The sequence below is a fragment of the Chaetodon auriga genome, chromosome 13 (genome assembly GCF_051107435.1).
Source record: "Chaetodon auriga isolate fChaAug3 chromosome 13, fChaAug3.hap1, whole genome shotgun sequence".
Classification (NCBI taxonomy): domain Eukaryota; kingdom Metazoa; phylum Chordata; class Actinopteri; order Chaetodontiformes; family Chaetodontidae; genus Chaetodon; species Chaetodon auriga.
In genome coordinates this window covers 17647121-17663353 of record NC_135086.1, presented here as the reverse complement: position 1 = coordinate 17663353, position 16233 = coordinate 17647121, and the positions used below count along the sequence as shown (strand labels likewise).

General features: G+C 40.2%; 2 protein-coding genes across 3 annotated transcripts in view; one reads left to right on the top strand and one right to left on the bottom strand.

The window, feature by feature from the left end:
- cmss1 (cms1 ribosomal small subunit homolog) overlaps window positions 1-15941 on the bottom strand; it is a 35717-nt gene extending 19776 nt beyond the window's left edge. Inside the window, exon 1 of one of the 2 annotated variants that reach the window (XM_076746562.1) lies at window positions 15817-15941. In XM_076746562.1, the coding sequence (XP_076602677.1) occupies window positions 15817-15865 (49 nt within the window). In that variant the 5' untranslated portion in view covers window positions 15866-15941. Of the gene's footprint in view, window positions 1-9112; window positions 9216-15816 lie in introns of those variants that run through there. The other variant, XM_076746561.1, reaches the window with a different exon arrangement.
- On the top strand, window positions 9222-11920 carry LOC143330213 (filamin A-interacting protein 1-like). The gene has a single exon (XM_076746557.1). The coding sequence runs from the start codon at window positions 9312-9314 to the stop codon at window positions 11541-11543; it is 2232 nt and encodes a 743-aa protein (XP_076602672.1). The 5' UTR covers window positions 9222-9311; the 3' UTR covers window positions 11544-11920.
- Window positions 15942-16233: the final 292 nt, after the last annotated feature.

The following is a 16233-nucleotide window of genomic DNA, read 5'->3' as shown; positions in this document are numbered from 1 at the left end:
GTGCAGTGTGAACCCTGTGTGGCTCAAACATTTCTGACTGCTTGAACACTGAGGATTTTCCTCTCTGTGCCTTCCCTTCTTTATGAATTCCTTTTCAGAACATGAGTCTTCAAAAAAAAAATAAAATAAAATAACACTTCTCACATAAACTGAAGTACGGGCTGACAGCATGATGAAATTGTGTCGTTGCACTGTCTGGGCTGTCAACAGGTGTTTGTTGTCTCAGACTAACGTCACTTCACGTAACTCAACTTTTATCCTTTTCTCATCTTTCCCTTGATGACCTCTTATCTAGGGCTGAGGCAATTAGACGATTAGTAGATCATCAGAACATTACTCTACTGCTATTTTGTTAATCAATTAATTAATTTAGTTATTTTTACTGCAAAAAAGCTAAACATTACCTAGCCTTGACCTCTCAACTTTGAACATTTGCTGCTTTTCTTTGTCTTGGCCCTAGCCTTGGGCTTAATTAACCGACAGATTATTCAATACTGAAAGTAATAGTTGAAGCTCTACTCTTATTCCTTAAAACCCAATAACTGGCCTGCTCCTGACAGCACATTCACAATCAATTCACACAGCAACGCTCTTTTGTCTGTGCACATTTAAATTTGTCCTCTTCTTTGTCTTTCCAACTACACTTCAGCTTCTTTGAGATGTGCGCAAATAGGTTTGAGCTGTCAATGCTTGCATTTATCCACAGGGTAAACAACACAGGGCACATGGCGATATGCCTGTCCCTTTCATCTCTCTCTCCATTCTGTCCTTCTTACATCTTGCTCTGTAGTAGCCTAAATATTTAACTGAAAGAATTTCCACTCCAACTCCAAATCCTCTTCAACTATCTTTCAATCTCCCTCCCCGTTTCTTTTCAAAGCATATGCTTTGAGCCAAGAGAACCACTCAGCCTGGGTTAAAATCACCACCCCACTCTCTTTTTCATTTTCCTGAGAAAGTAGCTCCACAAGGTGCAATGTGCAGAACAGATGACCTGTTTCACTGTGAACTATACGGTAAATTCCAGTCACGGCATATAATCACTTTATGCCATAGTATGATCCCTGTTGCGTGTCAAAGGATGATTACATCTGCACATCACAATGCAGCAATCTGGTTGTTCCAACCTCAGCTATCAGAACATGCTCTAAGTCTGTGTGTGTGTGTGTTTCCTATGGTCTGTCGCTGAGCTGGCAGCATCTCAGCATTAACCACACACACATGTTGAACACACAAAAGACATTCATGCTCTCATCTAGCTCTGAATCACAAACTTTTCACAGGCTCCATTCTACACTTTTAAACTCCATCATGATTTCACTCTCACACATGTGGCCTTCTCATCAATACATCAAGTGCTACAGATATAGAAAAGGAATGCAGATCATTTACAAAAATTGTTTAAAAAGACTAAGAGTCCACGGCCATGTCAGCAGCTCTATGAGGCTACGCTTAAGCATAGCAGTGCTTTGGGTTAAATGCTAAACTTAACATACTGACATGCTGATCCAAAGTACATATAATGTTATGTTCATCATCTCAGTTTTGTGTCTTAGCATGTGGACATTTGTTAAACAGCACAAAGTAGAATGTCATTAGTCTTGTCATAGTAGTCATAAACCAAGTATTGGTCAAATTAAAACTTCACTCAAGACCATAAAATCAGGCTCATGGAGGGCTAGAGGAAAAGTCAGGGGACCATCATCATCATGACAATTTATCTTTTATGACCATGAATGAATGCACAAAAGTTTATGGCAACTGATCCAACAGTGGTAGAGACATCAACCTGCTGGTGGTGCTAGAGAAAAAGTCAAGCTACCATAAAAGTCAGTAGGATTTCTCATCTGGGGACCATGAATGGTGGCACAATAATTCATACAAGTCCATCAAATAACTGCTGAGATATCGTGGTCACATTGATTTGCCTATAAGTACATTGCTAGCATGGCTAACAAGCAGTCAATGAAAGAAACAAACAAAAAAACCCCTCTCTGGTTAATCGTGGTGGAGGAAACGTTTTGTAGACTTTGCTCAAAGGAAAAGGATAAAGTAAACTTGGCTGTGCCGTTGCGGAAACCCACAGCTGTTCTGTCCATCCCTCACACTCAAATCCACCATCTGCTGGCTCAGCCAATAATGTGTCAGAAGAAGATGTGTATAAATTACCATAGGAGTCTGGCAGTGGCAGAGCATCACTTCAGAGCAGAACCGTTGTTCTGATTGCAAGCTGTTGGGCCCATTTATTAGTTATAACCAAGCATATGAGGTCAGTTTAGTCATTCCTTCAATTTTATTAAACATGCTGATAAATGAAGAGAAGAATGCTGGGACAGAGTGTCTGAACAGCTGCTTTCTTTTTGCATTTTCAATATGCCTTTTCTATGACCCCATACAGCAGTGCTAAGTACAACTGGAGGATTTGTCAAAGGCAGAACCTATAAAAGGAAAAAAAAGAAATAAATCAATATCTCTAAATTACACCCCTGAATGAAAATAGGAGCAATGACAACAGAGTGCTCCTCTCGTATATGGGGCATATTACATTTTGGCAATGTTTGAGGGTTTTCTTGGAAATGCCTTTGAGGGATCGGATCATGCTTGTAATTGAGGGCAGGCAATGCAATGCCAACGGGACCTTATGAACTCTGGTCTGGGAGTTGGTCTGTGGATAGGAAATACGAGGAATGAAGCGGATTTCTCTCTCACATTCCCCAACCAGAGAAACGTCTCATCTTACTGAGACCTTATCTGACAAAAGTCTTTCAAAGCAGAATAACTACGAGGGCGGATTTATTGACCACACCCTCATGTGATCTGCAGCTAACTACCGACGCCCACAGCCAATAATCATTTTGCAAGTGATTGGGGTTTAGACTGGAAAGATCCATTTCCTAATGTTTTGTAACCTGAAACAAATAGTCTCTCTCAATATATAACACAGTTAGTGGAGTGTTAACTAAGAATGTGGGATCACTATTATTTACTCAAATTACCTGCATCACAGATTTTCATGGATTATTTCCTATATGATCTGTATATTGTTCTATAGCATTTTGTAGAATATCCATTAAGAGCAGAGTGCCACTGCTGATAATACTGTGGCTGGTTTGGAAAGGATTTAAACAGTTTCCATTCACTTACAGCACAAATAAAATCAACTAGAAATGTGGTTCACCTGCAAAATTAATCTGAAATAAATACAACTCCACCTGGCCCTTCTTCATTTCTTTATTTGTTTGAAGACTGTAATTAAGTTTAGCTGCTACTGTGAATATCACATCAGTAACCACTTCTAAACCAAATACTATGTATTTGAAAATCTTCTCAGTAACCAAAGTATCAACACCGTTATAAAGTTTGTGAAAACAAGAGATGTCTTGTGTTACTTGCTCACAACTTACCAAATAGTAAATATAGTACATATCAAAAAAGCAAAAGCAAATAATCACATCCTATTTCATGTTTCACACAGTGCCCTGAGTTTTTTTGGAATCAGGATTGTATATAACGCACAAAATAGCAAAAACATAACTGTCCAGATCATGTCTTACATTGGGGATAAAAGGTTTCATATATTGAGGTTTGTCAGCTGCTAATGGAGCGCACAGGTCACAGTGATCATCTACCATGTGTCCTGTGGATACACAGACCACATGATTGGCTGAAGCACAACAATAACTCCTCATTTCATGGTTTCTCATACTGTGAGGGGTCTGGTGGGTGCAGGAACACCTAATGATACACAAGCTTCATCAGATCACTGTACAACATGGGAGATTCAGTGTCATACATACACACTGTCATGTTTTGTCAGGGCCAACTGTGTGTAAATGCAGATAAATGTATGTGCGAGTCAGAATGGTCTTATTAGTCTCAGCTTGACTTTACATATTGTCCAGCGGGGCACTACAGCTTTCAGCTATGAGCAAGTTAGCGGCTAACAAGCTAACCTGAAAAATTAACAGTAAAGCAACATAAACTACTCAGTCCAACAGAGCATGATGGGAAATGTGGGCGATTGCTATAGCTCCAGCGTTCAGCTAAAAAGGTACAGGTGTGTGTGTGTGTGTGTGTGTGTGTTTATTCAGTGCCTTTATGCTGGACATCAACCTAATATTTAGGAGCATATTGTCCAAAAAATGAAAGCATAAATAAACACTACAGGTCATTGTTACACCTGAGGGCCACAGTTGAAATGTGAGCCTGCAATGAGCCAGTGCAGACAGCTGCGTAGATTAAAATGAGAGCGTATCTGTGGTGTGAGACACACAAGTAGGAAAAACTGATAAAGCTTGTTAGCAAAATCCCTGCAAAAGCCAATCACATAAGAAGCTAGCATTGTCACAGAGACCACTGAGGCTGAGACAGTACTATAGCAAATTATCTTATTTCTTCAAAATGGCAGTATCTAGTAGTATATATTACATTTTGACAGTAATTTGCCCAAGACTGCTTACTGTAAATAACAGCTAAGTGCATTCAACATCAGGTAATCGGCACTAGAAACCAAAAACAAGTCAAGATGAAATGTTATACCAACGACAGTGATCTCTGACTTTGAAACAGGCAGTCACCATTGTAATTGACCAATTAAGGGATTAAAGAGAATGCCAACAAGGCAGAGATACACACATTACATCACTGAGTTACATAACTGTCGTAGCGAGTAACTATATATCAAGGCCGTATAGTCCTTTAAGGGAAGAATTTACGTGTTAAGACAACACCACAGTTTGGGGTATACTGCAGACCTACTCTCTACTTTTGACTCCACTGTTGGCACACCAAACTGATATATAAAGTCCTTTTATAAAACCAAAGGTGTCAAAGTGACACCTGATCAAGAAATAAGTATTGATATGTTTAAAATGCTTAGAAAGTATTCTCCTCCAATAAAATGTGTCAGTACAGAGTTGTTGAATCTGGAGCCGACAGAAACTTTCAATAAGCATGGAAAGATTGCTTGCACATTTCTAAACAGTGGGCTTCTTCCTCCTCCTCTGGCTGTGTACAAAGAGTTTAGCATAAGAAGTCCACAGCAGCTATTAGGGTCTGTCTTTTTGCTGCACAAACATACAGTACTGTTGCACAAGTTTTTGATTTCTTTAAGGATCTGAACAATATACATGGTTTTCATGCTTGGTATGAAACTGCTTGAGAAAGGTTTGAAAGTATGACATGTAAGAATTGACCACCTGTCAAAAGTTACCCCAAATAGGGGGTACCATATCACCAGAATAACTGCTAACTGCTGCTCACTATACTCTTTGCTACAACTATCTTTGGCTGTAGCTACTACCTGTCATTTGCTAGTTAGCTCAGTTAGCCATGCAGCTAGTGGCATTATTATTTGACCAAGAGCTTGGAGCACCAGGGGATTGCTGATGTTTAAACCGCATGCAAGGGAACCAGGCTCGGCAGCCACCCAGTAAACACGGCCAAATCAGGACAGAACACAGCCTCTGAGACCTAAGGAGGCTAGTCTGATGACAGGGAAAATAGTGCAAACGTGATTTACAGCAGCTCCAAGCAGAACTCTGCAGGGATGCTGAAGATGCAGAAGAGGGGTACGGGAAAGCCATAAGGCAGGAGAGGAGAGACAGAAAGGTTGGGCATCAGCAGTGTGCGGAACCAAATTATTTTCCACACTGAACTTGGAGAATCAAAGTTTTGCTTATTTTGTTTTTTGTCGTGTTCGAATGAAGCATGTTTTCTAATGAGTTACCTTGGTAATTAAGCTTGTCTTAGTTCAATAAAATCGAGAAAACTGAATTCAGAATGTGTACGGTTGTATTCTTCTGTTTAATAAGGAAAATAGGTGTGAGAATATTTCCTTTCTTGACATTAATCAAGACGGAAAATGTTACAGTTTATTTTGTTTATTTGGCTAAGAAAGCTAAGAGCACTTGTAGCAAAATCACATACATCTCTCAGCTGAGGCTATGTGGGGCTATACTATCGAAAAATCAACTTGAGGTACAAAGTGGTACTATATGACAGGACATGCCAGGGCCAACTGGTTAGCATGCTAACTTCATCTCTGCAATACAATACACAGATATCATTGACATAGTATCAGAACTCTTACTTTTTCACATTCTGTTGATAATGTTAGTTCATTTTTTGACCATTTTAAACTTAATTCTTGCCATATCTTACACACTGTACCTTTAAGTGCGTCTTTTAGGCTGTAAATTCTTGTGTGATGACAACATGACACAGGGGAAACAGTTCTCCTTTAAATGGAGACTAGATGGATTTGCATGACAGAAAGAAATACCACCAGAGGTATATTTCCCCAGTGAAAGCTGGGAGGCATAGTGCTAGTAAGTGTTCCTGGAAGGGAACATGCATCATACACATAAGACCTGCATGTTTGTTTTCTCACCTGGAATAGTACTATCATCGAGCCAGGAAAAATATAATTTATTTTTCCATTATGATTTTTGTCATTCTTGTTGTGACAGACGAGACTAGCCGTGAGAATAATGAGAGTATAATCTGTCATCCCTCCCTGCTCCACTGAGCACATAGATTTGACTTGAGTAATACCATAAGAGAACACAGGGATACAGAAGAAATTGATGACGGCAAGAGAAAAAAAAAAGGCAATGGGGACCTAAAAGCAAGAAGGTAAGGTGAGGAACAAAATGACAGAAAAAGATAGACAAGCAGCCTAGGGGGCAGAGAGAGAGCAAGAGAGGCATATGGATGTAATTGAGGGCCAATGAACTGATGATGTCATCTCACAGTCAGGTTATCAGGCCCCAGGCAAAGCAGCTACAACACACAAAACATGTCTACCCTCTTAAAACACATGGGCACGCACACACACACACACACACACACACACACACACACACACACACACACACAGATACAGATCCTAGGACATGCCAAGTTAGGCCCAGCAGTTACATTGCATGGGTAACATGTTTGCTGAGGCTAATCCTGCAAACTGAGAGTATTAGCCTTTCTAGTTTGAATTGTGATTGAAGCTTAAGTTTTCTTTGCACATGCATGCATGCACACATGCACACACATGCACACATTCTGTCCTTCCCATTAGCCTCTTTGGCATGGCTACACAATTACCTCATCTGGAATGGGCCGAACTCCAGTAACAACACACACACACACACACACACACACACACACACACACACACACACACACAGTGTCTGTCTCACTCACTCACTCACTCACTCACTCGCTCACACACACACACACACACACACACACACACACACACACACACACACACACACACACACACAGCAGTAGGGCCTGTACAGTCCCATATAAGGACTTGCTGATGATGTAATGGGCGCCACTGAGCGTGAGTGAGAGTCAGTGTGCAGAGCACTTCTCATAATGTTTGGTTTTCCGGATGGAATGTCCACATCACTGGGATCTCCGGGAAAGGCAGAGGTGAAAGAGTAGAGACAATTTATTCTCTGAGGATTTTAAAGGACAGAGGCCAACAACACAGTACAGGTAGGAACAGTGAAAATTGTGAACAGCAGACAGATATAATGTGCATTTAGAAACGTGCGTCACTTAAAAGCGTCTTTTTTAACTGCAAGACGAGGTTACGGACAAAGTAAGTACAGGCCAGTCAGCATAGGTTTAATAGAGAGATTGCCTTACAAGGCCAAGTTGATATCAAATAGCAAAAGTGTGAACTTAAACGAGTGTCTAAGCAGTACATTGAGAAAAGACAGTAAATTAAGTTTCACTCTGAAGCTTTTAAACTCAAATGTGTAGCATTTAATTTTTACGTTACCAGTTTTACCAGCTTTTTGCTTTTTTCTGAGGCTATGTAGTGTAGTTTCTTAATCTATGTATTTCAGCAATATATGATTTACAATGTTCAATTTCCAGACCAGCCATAATTTCCATTTGGAAAATTGAGTTGGTAGGGTAAATGAACTTTTTGTGAGTTTAACCACCCACACACATTATAACTGTAGCAATATGTATGTTAATAGAGAAAGTACAGACTACACATACACACACACACACACACACACACACACACAGACACATACAACCTTTACCTTTAACACAATGCATTAACATTTAACATCAAGTGCCCTAATCAATAGCAATTCTCCACATTCTACTTATTAAAGGTGAAAAAAGAGAAAACGAAAACATTGAGAATGTTTTCAACATGGACACATTAGAAAGCATTATATTAATATGTTGTGAAATGACAAACATGATATGTCGACTTTGAACATAAATGCAAGTAGACCTAACTGTCAGCATTCTGGACTATTGATTCTATATAGTAAAAATCAACTATTGAGAGATCACTTTGAAGCGTGCCTACTTGGAACGACAAATGACACAAATTGTACAATGTGCATTAAATGCATTTCTACATTGCTGGTACACATTTGGGGAAATGTGAGGAGTGACAGCACTTGGTAAACGCAGTCCGTCTGTAATTACTTATGGAACCAGGGGGAATTCCTCCCTCTCGTAGCTGGAAAAGGGGTAGCATTCTATGTGCACAGAAGGAGGGTGATTGGGTGCAGTTCTGAGGGTACTCAAGGGTAGAGGAACTTCTTAATTAACAAACTCTCCCTGCCAAGGGACCATCTGCCATGATAGTCAAAACATCCTACAGAACGTATGTTGCCTGGAGAGAAGTGCACAACAACATGGAATACATGGGCCTATCTACATGTTTTAAGGTTTACAGGTAGGCACTCACACACAAATTAGACACATATACACAGAGAGACATGTACAAAAGAGAAAAGAAAATATTCCTAGCTTCTGTTTAGGTTTGAATAGGGAGGAAATTGTGATTCAAATTCTTGTGAAAATGAAATATGTTTATGCTGGGAATACACAACTATTATTGATGTTTAAAAGCTGTGGCCAAGAGGTTAAGTATAAACATAAAAAAGTGGCCTTGGAGGCTGAAATAAGAGTCAGTTACACAATAAAATCAATCCACAACATCCTGTTTGACATTAGTATCATGTGTTTTTCTCTACAGGCTCAAGCTCCTGATTGTAAAGGAGAGAGAATACCAGGAGATAAAGGAGAAGAAAAGTGAAAGAGAAGTATCAACTCTAAAGGATGAGCTCACCAAGCTGAAGGCTTTTGCACTGCTGGTTGTAAAGGAGCAACAGCATCTGGGCGAGCTGCTGCAGGAAGAGACGCATCGTGTCAAAGAACTGACAGCTCTCACTGACCACATCAAGCAGGAGGTCAGTGCTGCTTACCAAAGTGCAAAAAAGGCTGAGCACCACAAACAAGTTTCCATTGTCAACCAAAGCCAGAACACCATGACAGCCCCGAGTCTGCTGTCAGAGGTTGAGGTACTGAGGAGAAGGGTTGTGGAAATGGAGGGAAAGGACGAGGAGCTGCTACGCATGTGGGACCAGTGTCGAGATCTGGACCGCAGAATAGCACGGGAAACCAGCCACTGCCGTAGCTTGAGAGTTGAGGTGGATAAACTTAATGGCAGAATTAGTGAGTTGGACCGGATAGAGGAGGCATTAGGTAAGAGCAAACAGGACTGTAGTATTCTAAAGAGCAGCTTGGAGCGAGAGAGAGAGGTTAGCAAGATGTTGTCTGGTGAGCTTGACACTCTGAAAGCTAGGGTGAGAGAACATGAGGCCACTGAAGGTAAACTGGAAAAGAGTGAAGCGGTGATTAGACAGGATCTGACCAAGCTTAGGTCATTGACTGTGGCTTTGGTAGAGGACAGGAAGACCATGGCCGAGAGGCTCCGACAAGCTGAGGAAAAACTCAAAAGGAAGGACGGCATAAGTAATGAGCAAAGCAATTTGGCAACAGTGACAGAAAGACTGAGAGACGAGAGGCAGCAGACACTGAAGTCTAAGGCAGATTTAGAGGAAAGGATTAAGAGCATGGCAAAGGAAAAAGATGAGCTCCAAGATAGACTACAAACAGAGGTGGAGAGGAACAGAGAGCTACAGAGTAAAATAATCACAATGAAGAATAGGTTACAGGTCTTGGAAAACAGAAAAGAAAAAGAAGACAAGTACACACACAGTTCTTTTGCAAACAACCCTAACCATCACTGCCAAACAGAGGACAACAAAGTCAAAGAATTGACCAAGGAGCTAGATAGGCTGCGAAAGACTCTACAAGACAAGGAGATGTTGGAGGGAGAACTGATGAAGATAGAAGAGGACTATGAGTCCTTGGAAAAGAGGTTTAAGGATGAGGAGAAGCGGTCCCAGGCTCTAACAGAGGAGCTGGAGGTGGCAAAGAGGGAGCTTTCAAGGTATGATCAGGCAGAGAAGCAGGAGGTCAACCAGGAACACGTTCTCCTTTGTCGTCTTCAGAAGGAACAGGTTAAGTCCAGGCTATTAGGCAGAGAGGTAGATACTCTGAAGGAGAAACTCCAGAAGCTGATCGGAACCGAGGAGTCCATCTGCAGAGTTCAGACTGATCACTCCATGCTGCAGAGAAAACTGACCCAGCAGGAAGCCAGGAACAGAGAGCTGGCCAGAGAGATGACGGAACTGAGTAGTGAGCTGGACCGGTGTAGACAAATCAATAATTTTACACCTGGTGCAAGGAGACAACACTTTTCAGACCTTTATCAGACCACCAAAGAGGTTCAAACTGAGGAAAAGGGTAACCTGTCTCCTGACTACAGCCAGAAAATAGATGGAGAATATGAGGATGAGGAAGAAAACCACAACGCACAAGTCATAAACAGAAGAAGCTCTCTTGTCAACAACCTTAACAGCTTGAACAGTGCAAATAATAACGTATGCCAATACAACAGCCATTCAGCCAATGGCATAGATATGCACCAAAAGGTTAACGGAGAGGTGATGATGCTAACACACACACCAGGGCAGCCCTTGCACATCAAAGTAACACCACACCATATACTCAACACAGCCACACTCGAGATTAGCAGCCCCACTGGAGACACAGCTACATCCTACACCAGCACTGCTGTCATTCCCTCAAGTGGAGCCTCACCTAAGCAGAGAATTACCATTATCCAGAACTCTGCAGTTAATACTAAACCCTCCCCTTCAAGCCCTGACCGTACTGTCTCCGTGCTTAACGGAACACCCACCTCTCGGGTGTTAAGTCCAAATTCATCACGCTCTGTGACACCTGACCACAGCAACTCCCCCATTCAGATCGTAACAGTCAGGACCTGTTCTCCAGAGCCAAAAGAGGTTTCCAATCAGGCCATCTTCTGCAAGACTCCCGAGCAGCAGAACAACTGGCAACATCAGAAGTCCAACAGCACCGACACAAGTTCCAGTATCATCACCAGAGAGGATAACAAGATCCATATCCATCTGGGGAGCCCATATGTCCAGTCTCTGAATGGTGCGACCCATAGTGTCCCACAGCCTGTTGGACCATACTATCTCCGACATGAGCAAAGGACTCAAGTGCTCGCAAATGGCTGTCATGTCAAAGGTGTTGGCAAGATTACAAGTAGCATCACTATATCCCCTGCTACCTCATCAGCTTCACATTCCTCAAATATTACAGTAAGTGGCCTTTGTGATTAGGTGAAAAAATATATATAAATATATTCTGAACATTCAGTATTATGTTCTCAGTCATAGTAATGAACTAGACAACTAAAACAAAATACTTCCTCTACTGAGAACCCAGCTTGTTGGTTTTTGTAACAATTATCAAATAAATGCTTTGTGGTATTTGTCCTAGAAGAACCTTTACAAATCCTATTGTTCTAGTTAGTCTGTCTCTAGACTTACTGACTTCAACAATCCTTTATTGAATGTATGATATGTCTGTCTCGTGACTATATGAGATCTAAGAGAGACATCATTGCAACCAAATGTGTGGAGTGCTTTATGTAATTTTTGGTTTTTTTTTTAATGTGTTTTGCTGTTCATTAAAAGTGTTGTGTTGTTTTTATTGACTCACCTTGAATACTTGTGAGAGGGGTTTGACATCAACACAGCCAAAAGGTTGCTAGCCAATTTAAATGCAAAACAGCTGAAATCAGAAAAAGACCGAGGCCAACCCCACACTGACAGCATAACACATCAAACAAGTAAAGAATACTGGCAGATTCTTATCTGTTAATTAGCAAATTTTTTGCCACAAAGTGAAGTGAAGCGAGGAAACTAAGTACTGTGATAGGAAATATTTACGTTTACTGAGTTTGATTCCAGTTGAGTCACCCACTATCTTAACCACAGTAAAATTCCTCACAACGCTGTAAGTGTGAAACCTCCTTCAAATATTCACTGGAAAACTCAGCTCATTTTTTTCTGACACAATAAACTTCGGAACACCCAGCGCTTGTAGGGCTGTTCAGATCTTATGGTGGATAGACTGGTAAAAGCCTCTGCTACCTTGAGTACAAATTATAAATTTAAAATTGTAATTATCAGAGTCTTAAAACATTTGAAACTGACAACTGATAAACAATTAAATCCCTCTTCAACTTTTGCATAATCTGTTTACACATTTCCTCAGCTTTTCCTCATTTACTATATAAAATAAATACAAAATAAAAATTGATAACCCCTTTCAAGGCACTATGTGAGCAAACTGGCAATGTATTGCTGGTCAATCCCATAGCAGACAAAGAATTCAGCACATTATCTCCTGCCAGCTAAACCCAATGTTTCCAATGACTAGATAAATGATTCAAACTTTCTTGCAGTAGTCATAAAGTCAGTCAACAGCTGGGTTGATTTGCTTACTTCATGAATTTCCTGTTTTCTTTGTATACTGAAGTCTAAACTGGTCAGTGGTCTCAGTGTCACTTCAATAGTGATCACACACAAATACATGTTTGTTTGAAACAGAAAATAGCTTTCTATTGCTAAAACTGCTCTGTAAGTCATACAGGGGAGGAAGACCTATGGAGCATATTAAAAGGTAAGAGGGTTAGTTGCCAAATATAATGGAAAATCAAAACGTGTAACTAATCATTTTTGAAACAGTAATATGAGTTTGCATCACTGAATGTCAGCACACAAATGAGGAGCAGTATAATGAATTTATTTCAGAGAAAGATATCATCTCAGTGTATCCAACTTCCACAATGACACACACCCATAAGGCAAAGTGATGACTTCTGTAATATGTGGGGGCCTTCTGAAAGATAAACAACAGAACTAAGTTATCAATAATTTAATATTTTAAATAATCACCCAGAATTGTTTATTTTAGGCCTTTATTCATTAACGTATATCCTCTTAATTATACCTGCATTTTTATTTGGTTATAATAATCAAATAATCTCATGTCACTGTAAGCTACTTTGGTTAACATTTGTTGTTTTTAAATGAGTCCTATAAATAAACTGACGTGATTATTATCTGCATTGAGGTCAGCCAGCTCCTTTAAATAATTTGGATACTAGATCACCATAAAAACTTAATCACAGCATTCTGGTTTATTTGTTTTTAAGGTCAGCACAACTATATATGGCTATATATGGTGGCTGAATTAAATGGCTTAAGACACATAGCTTTAATAAAGTCTATATAGTTGCCAAAGTTGTGATGAATTGAGTCATCTACATAAAATACACACGATACTAGCTGGCAGTATTGGGGGACAGCATATAACTTCCTGTGGTAGGAGAGGCTGGTGGAGAGCCAACATAGCAGGTATATGACAACAAATATGGAGAAACATTAACCCCTAACCCCAGTGATCTCACCGACTGGCAAGGTGAAAATCAGATGAGGCATTTGATGACAGTTGGGGGCAGCCTGTTGCGTGACAGAGGCCGACCAAGAGTCTTTGCCATGAGTGTGAGTGTTAAGCACTCAAGACACAACAAAACACATCAGCATAAAAGTCACAATGCTACTCATGAATCTCCTGCTCATTTCTAAGACTTCAATGTCAGTCCAAGGCCTTATCAGACTTTAACTCTCCTTTTCTGTCTTGTCAGTTTTCAGTCAGCTACACAACCTTCTCTGTCAAGCATGTCTGCGATACAATGCGAGTAAGGAATGGATGTCAGTCAGGGTAAAGGAGCCAACCAAGAAAAACAAAGAGTTGCATACATTTTCTTTCAGATTTCCTCAGCATGGTGAACAGTGCAACACAACTAGCTGGAGCTCAGGATGGAGCTGTTATAGGACTTTTTTTTTTTCCACAAATGGGCTAAATTAAACAAATATGGGAGTCAAAACATTAATACAGTGGAAGTGTGTGTGATCACAGTTCATTACACCATAGTGTGGCTAAAGCATCTATACCAGGCTGGTGGTATATGTTCCACTTTCAAAAGTATAACACTATGACAACAATTGCTTCACAAAAAAGTGAATAAATCATCAAGAGTGAACATCGGGTGACTCTGAAAAGGCCCAACAGGCCTGTTTAGTAGTAAACACGTTTAGCACTGCAGCCCAAAAAGATGTCATAGAAAAAATATGCAAAATATATTAAAGATTTGTGATTGTAATGCAGATGTAGATGGAGTATCAGGAAAAAATTGAAAAAAAAAAAAAAAAAAATCCTGAACAAGCACTAATAAATGCCCAGTTGAATAAGGAAATACACATCTATCAATCATTTTTGTCACACAAGCAACTGACTCAGTGCATGTAAAAAAATAAACATCTGTAGCAAAAATACACGATTAAACAACATTAAAGGAAATGTTACAATTGAGTTGTTCTCTTGTATGTAAAGAAAGTAATGCCAGACACTCATCAAAAATGTGTTGATTTAATTCTAATGCTCACTTGTAAAGTTGAACAGCTTGTTTCATCAGGTAATGTGGGTACTTTTGTCATCCATGGGACAAACACTACCATATCTAACTACCATTAAAACTGAGAGTTTGTAAGGGACAGTAAAAGATTCTACAGTGCAGTTTGGCTGAAAGTCAACAGAGCAAAATATACAGAGGTCGTAATATTATTATACATGTAGCTTAGTGTGGTTGGGGCCACTAAGGACAAATCCAATGATTGCAAGACATATTGTATTAACCAGAATGTGTGAACTTGTATCACTTTACCCTTCTGCATAAACAAGTACTGAGATTTGTGTGTATTGTTATGCATGTGTTTGTGTGTATTTGAGAGACAGAGAAAGAAGAGGACAGAGAGGGAATGTCTCACGTAAAGTCTGAATAAGCTAAATATAAACGTTTCAGTTTAATACCTCCTGAAAATACACTTTAATCTCATTCTGCTCGGCAACACAGCAACACTTCGCTGTCCAAAGCAATCAGGTCAATAATCCTTGAAGGACATGACTGCCCTCTATTGGTATGCAGAATGCATGAAGCCATGGAAGGAATAGCCGCAGGGAACTTGCTGTTTATGCATAATGTTATAAACGAAGATGGGCATAGCAGAATGAATGCAGAAAGTGTAGCAGAGAACTAAATTGAAGGGTTCAAGGGAAAGTACAGGGCAACAACTAACATAAATACTTTCTCTGATGACTCACAGACACACTCTCTCCTTCTCACACACACACACACACACACACACACACACACACACGTGTTTACACGCCTTCTGCTCCTAAAAACTCGTGCTACCAATGCTAACTTTCCCTGGTCGTACAAATCAGAGGTAAGCTATAGAGAAACTTCGTGGTAACTTGTGTTTTACACTATGACAACTGACGTTAGCGGCTAACCGAATGTAGCTAAAGCAACTCACTGACCATTGCTGCCTAGCTAACGTTAGCTTACAGTTAGCTACAACCAAAAGACCTGGCGTCAGCGACTACCGATAAGAGTTTCAGTGTCAGGATACACAAACCCTCCGGACCACAGGTATCAGAAACACTAAAAAACAAAGATCATACAGTTAAGTAAGATACCTGAATTACCCTCGTGAGTCCACCACTCGTCACCCAAGTCGTCTCCCATTTTCCTCAACCGGTCTTCTGTCCAATCCGAATCTACCGCTGAGAGAGCACGCGAGGGGTGCGTTCAAAGGCAGCACGTTTAAAAAACGCAGTGAGAAACGCTTAAAACGAAACCTGCAGAAGACAAAATGAGACCTGCTCTTGTGCAGCATCTCGTAAACACTAGTTATGCTAGATCTGTGAGGGGTTGGGACATACACGACTTCATGAAAACATAACTTAATTTTGCGATATGTTACCCACTGTTTGTTTGGCCTGAGGAAGTTTCTACTCTCTCTGACGTGTCTTTTTTAAAATCTTTCTCTTTTGCATTTCAGGCTTTTACCCTAAATGACATTGACCGAATCGAGCTAATATTTCTTAAATAAA

What these genes read in the sequence shown, in the direction of transcription:
- LOC143330213 (XM_076746557.1), top strand. Translation starts at nt 9,312, where the DNA reads ATGACAGCCCCGAGTCTGCTGTCAGAGGTTGAGGTACTGAGGAGAAGG.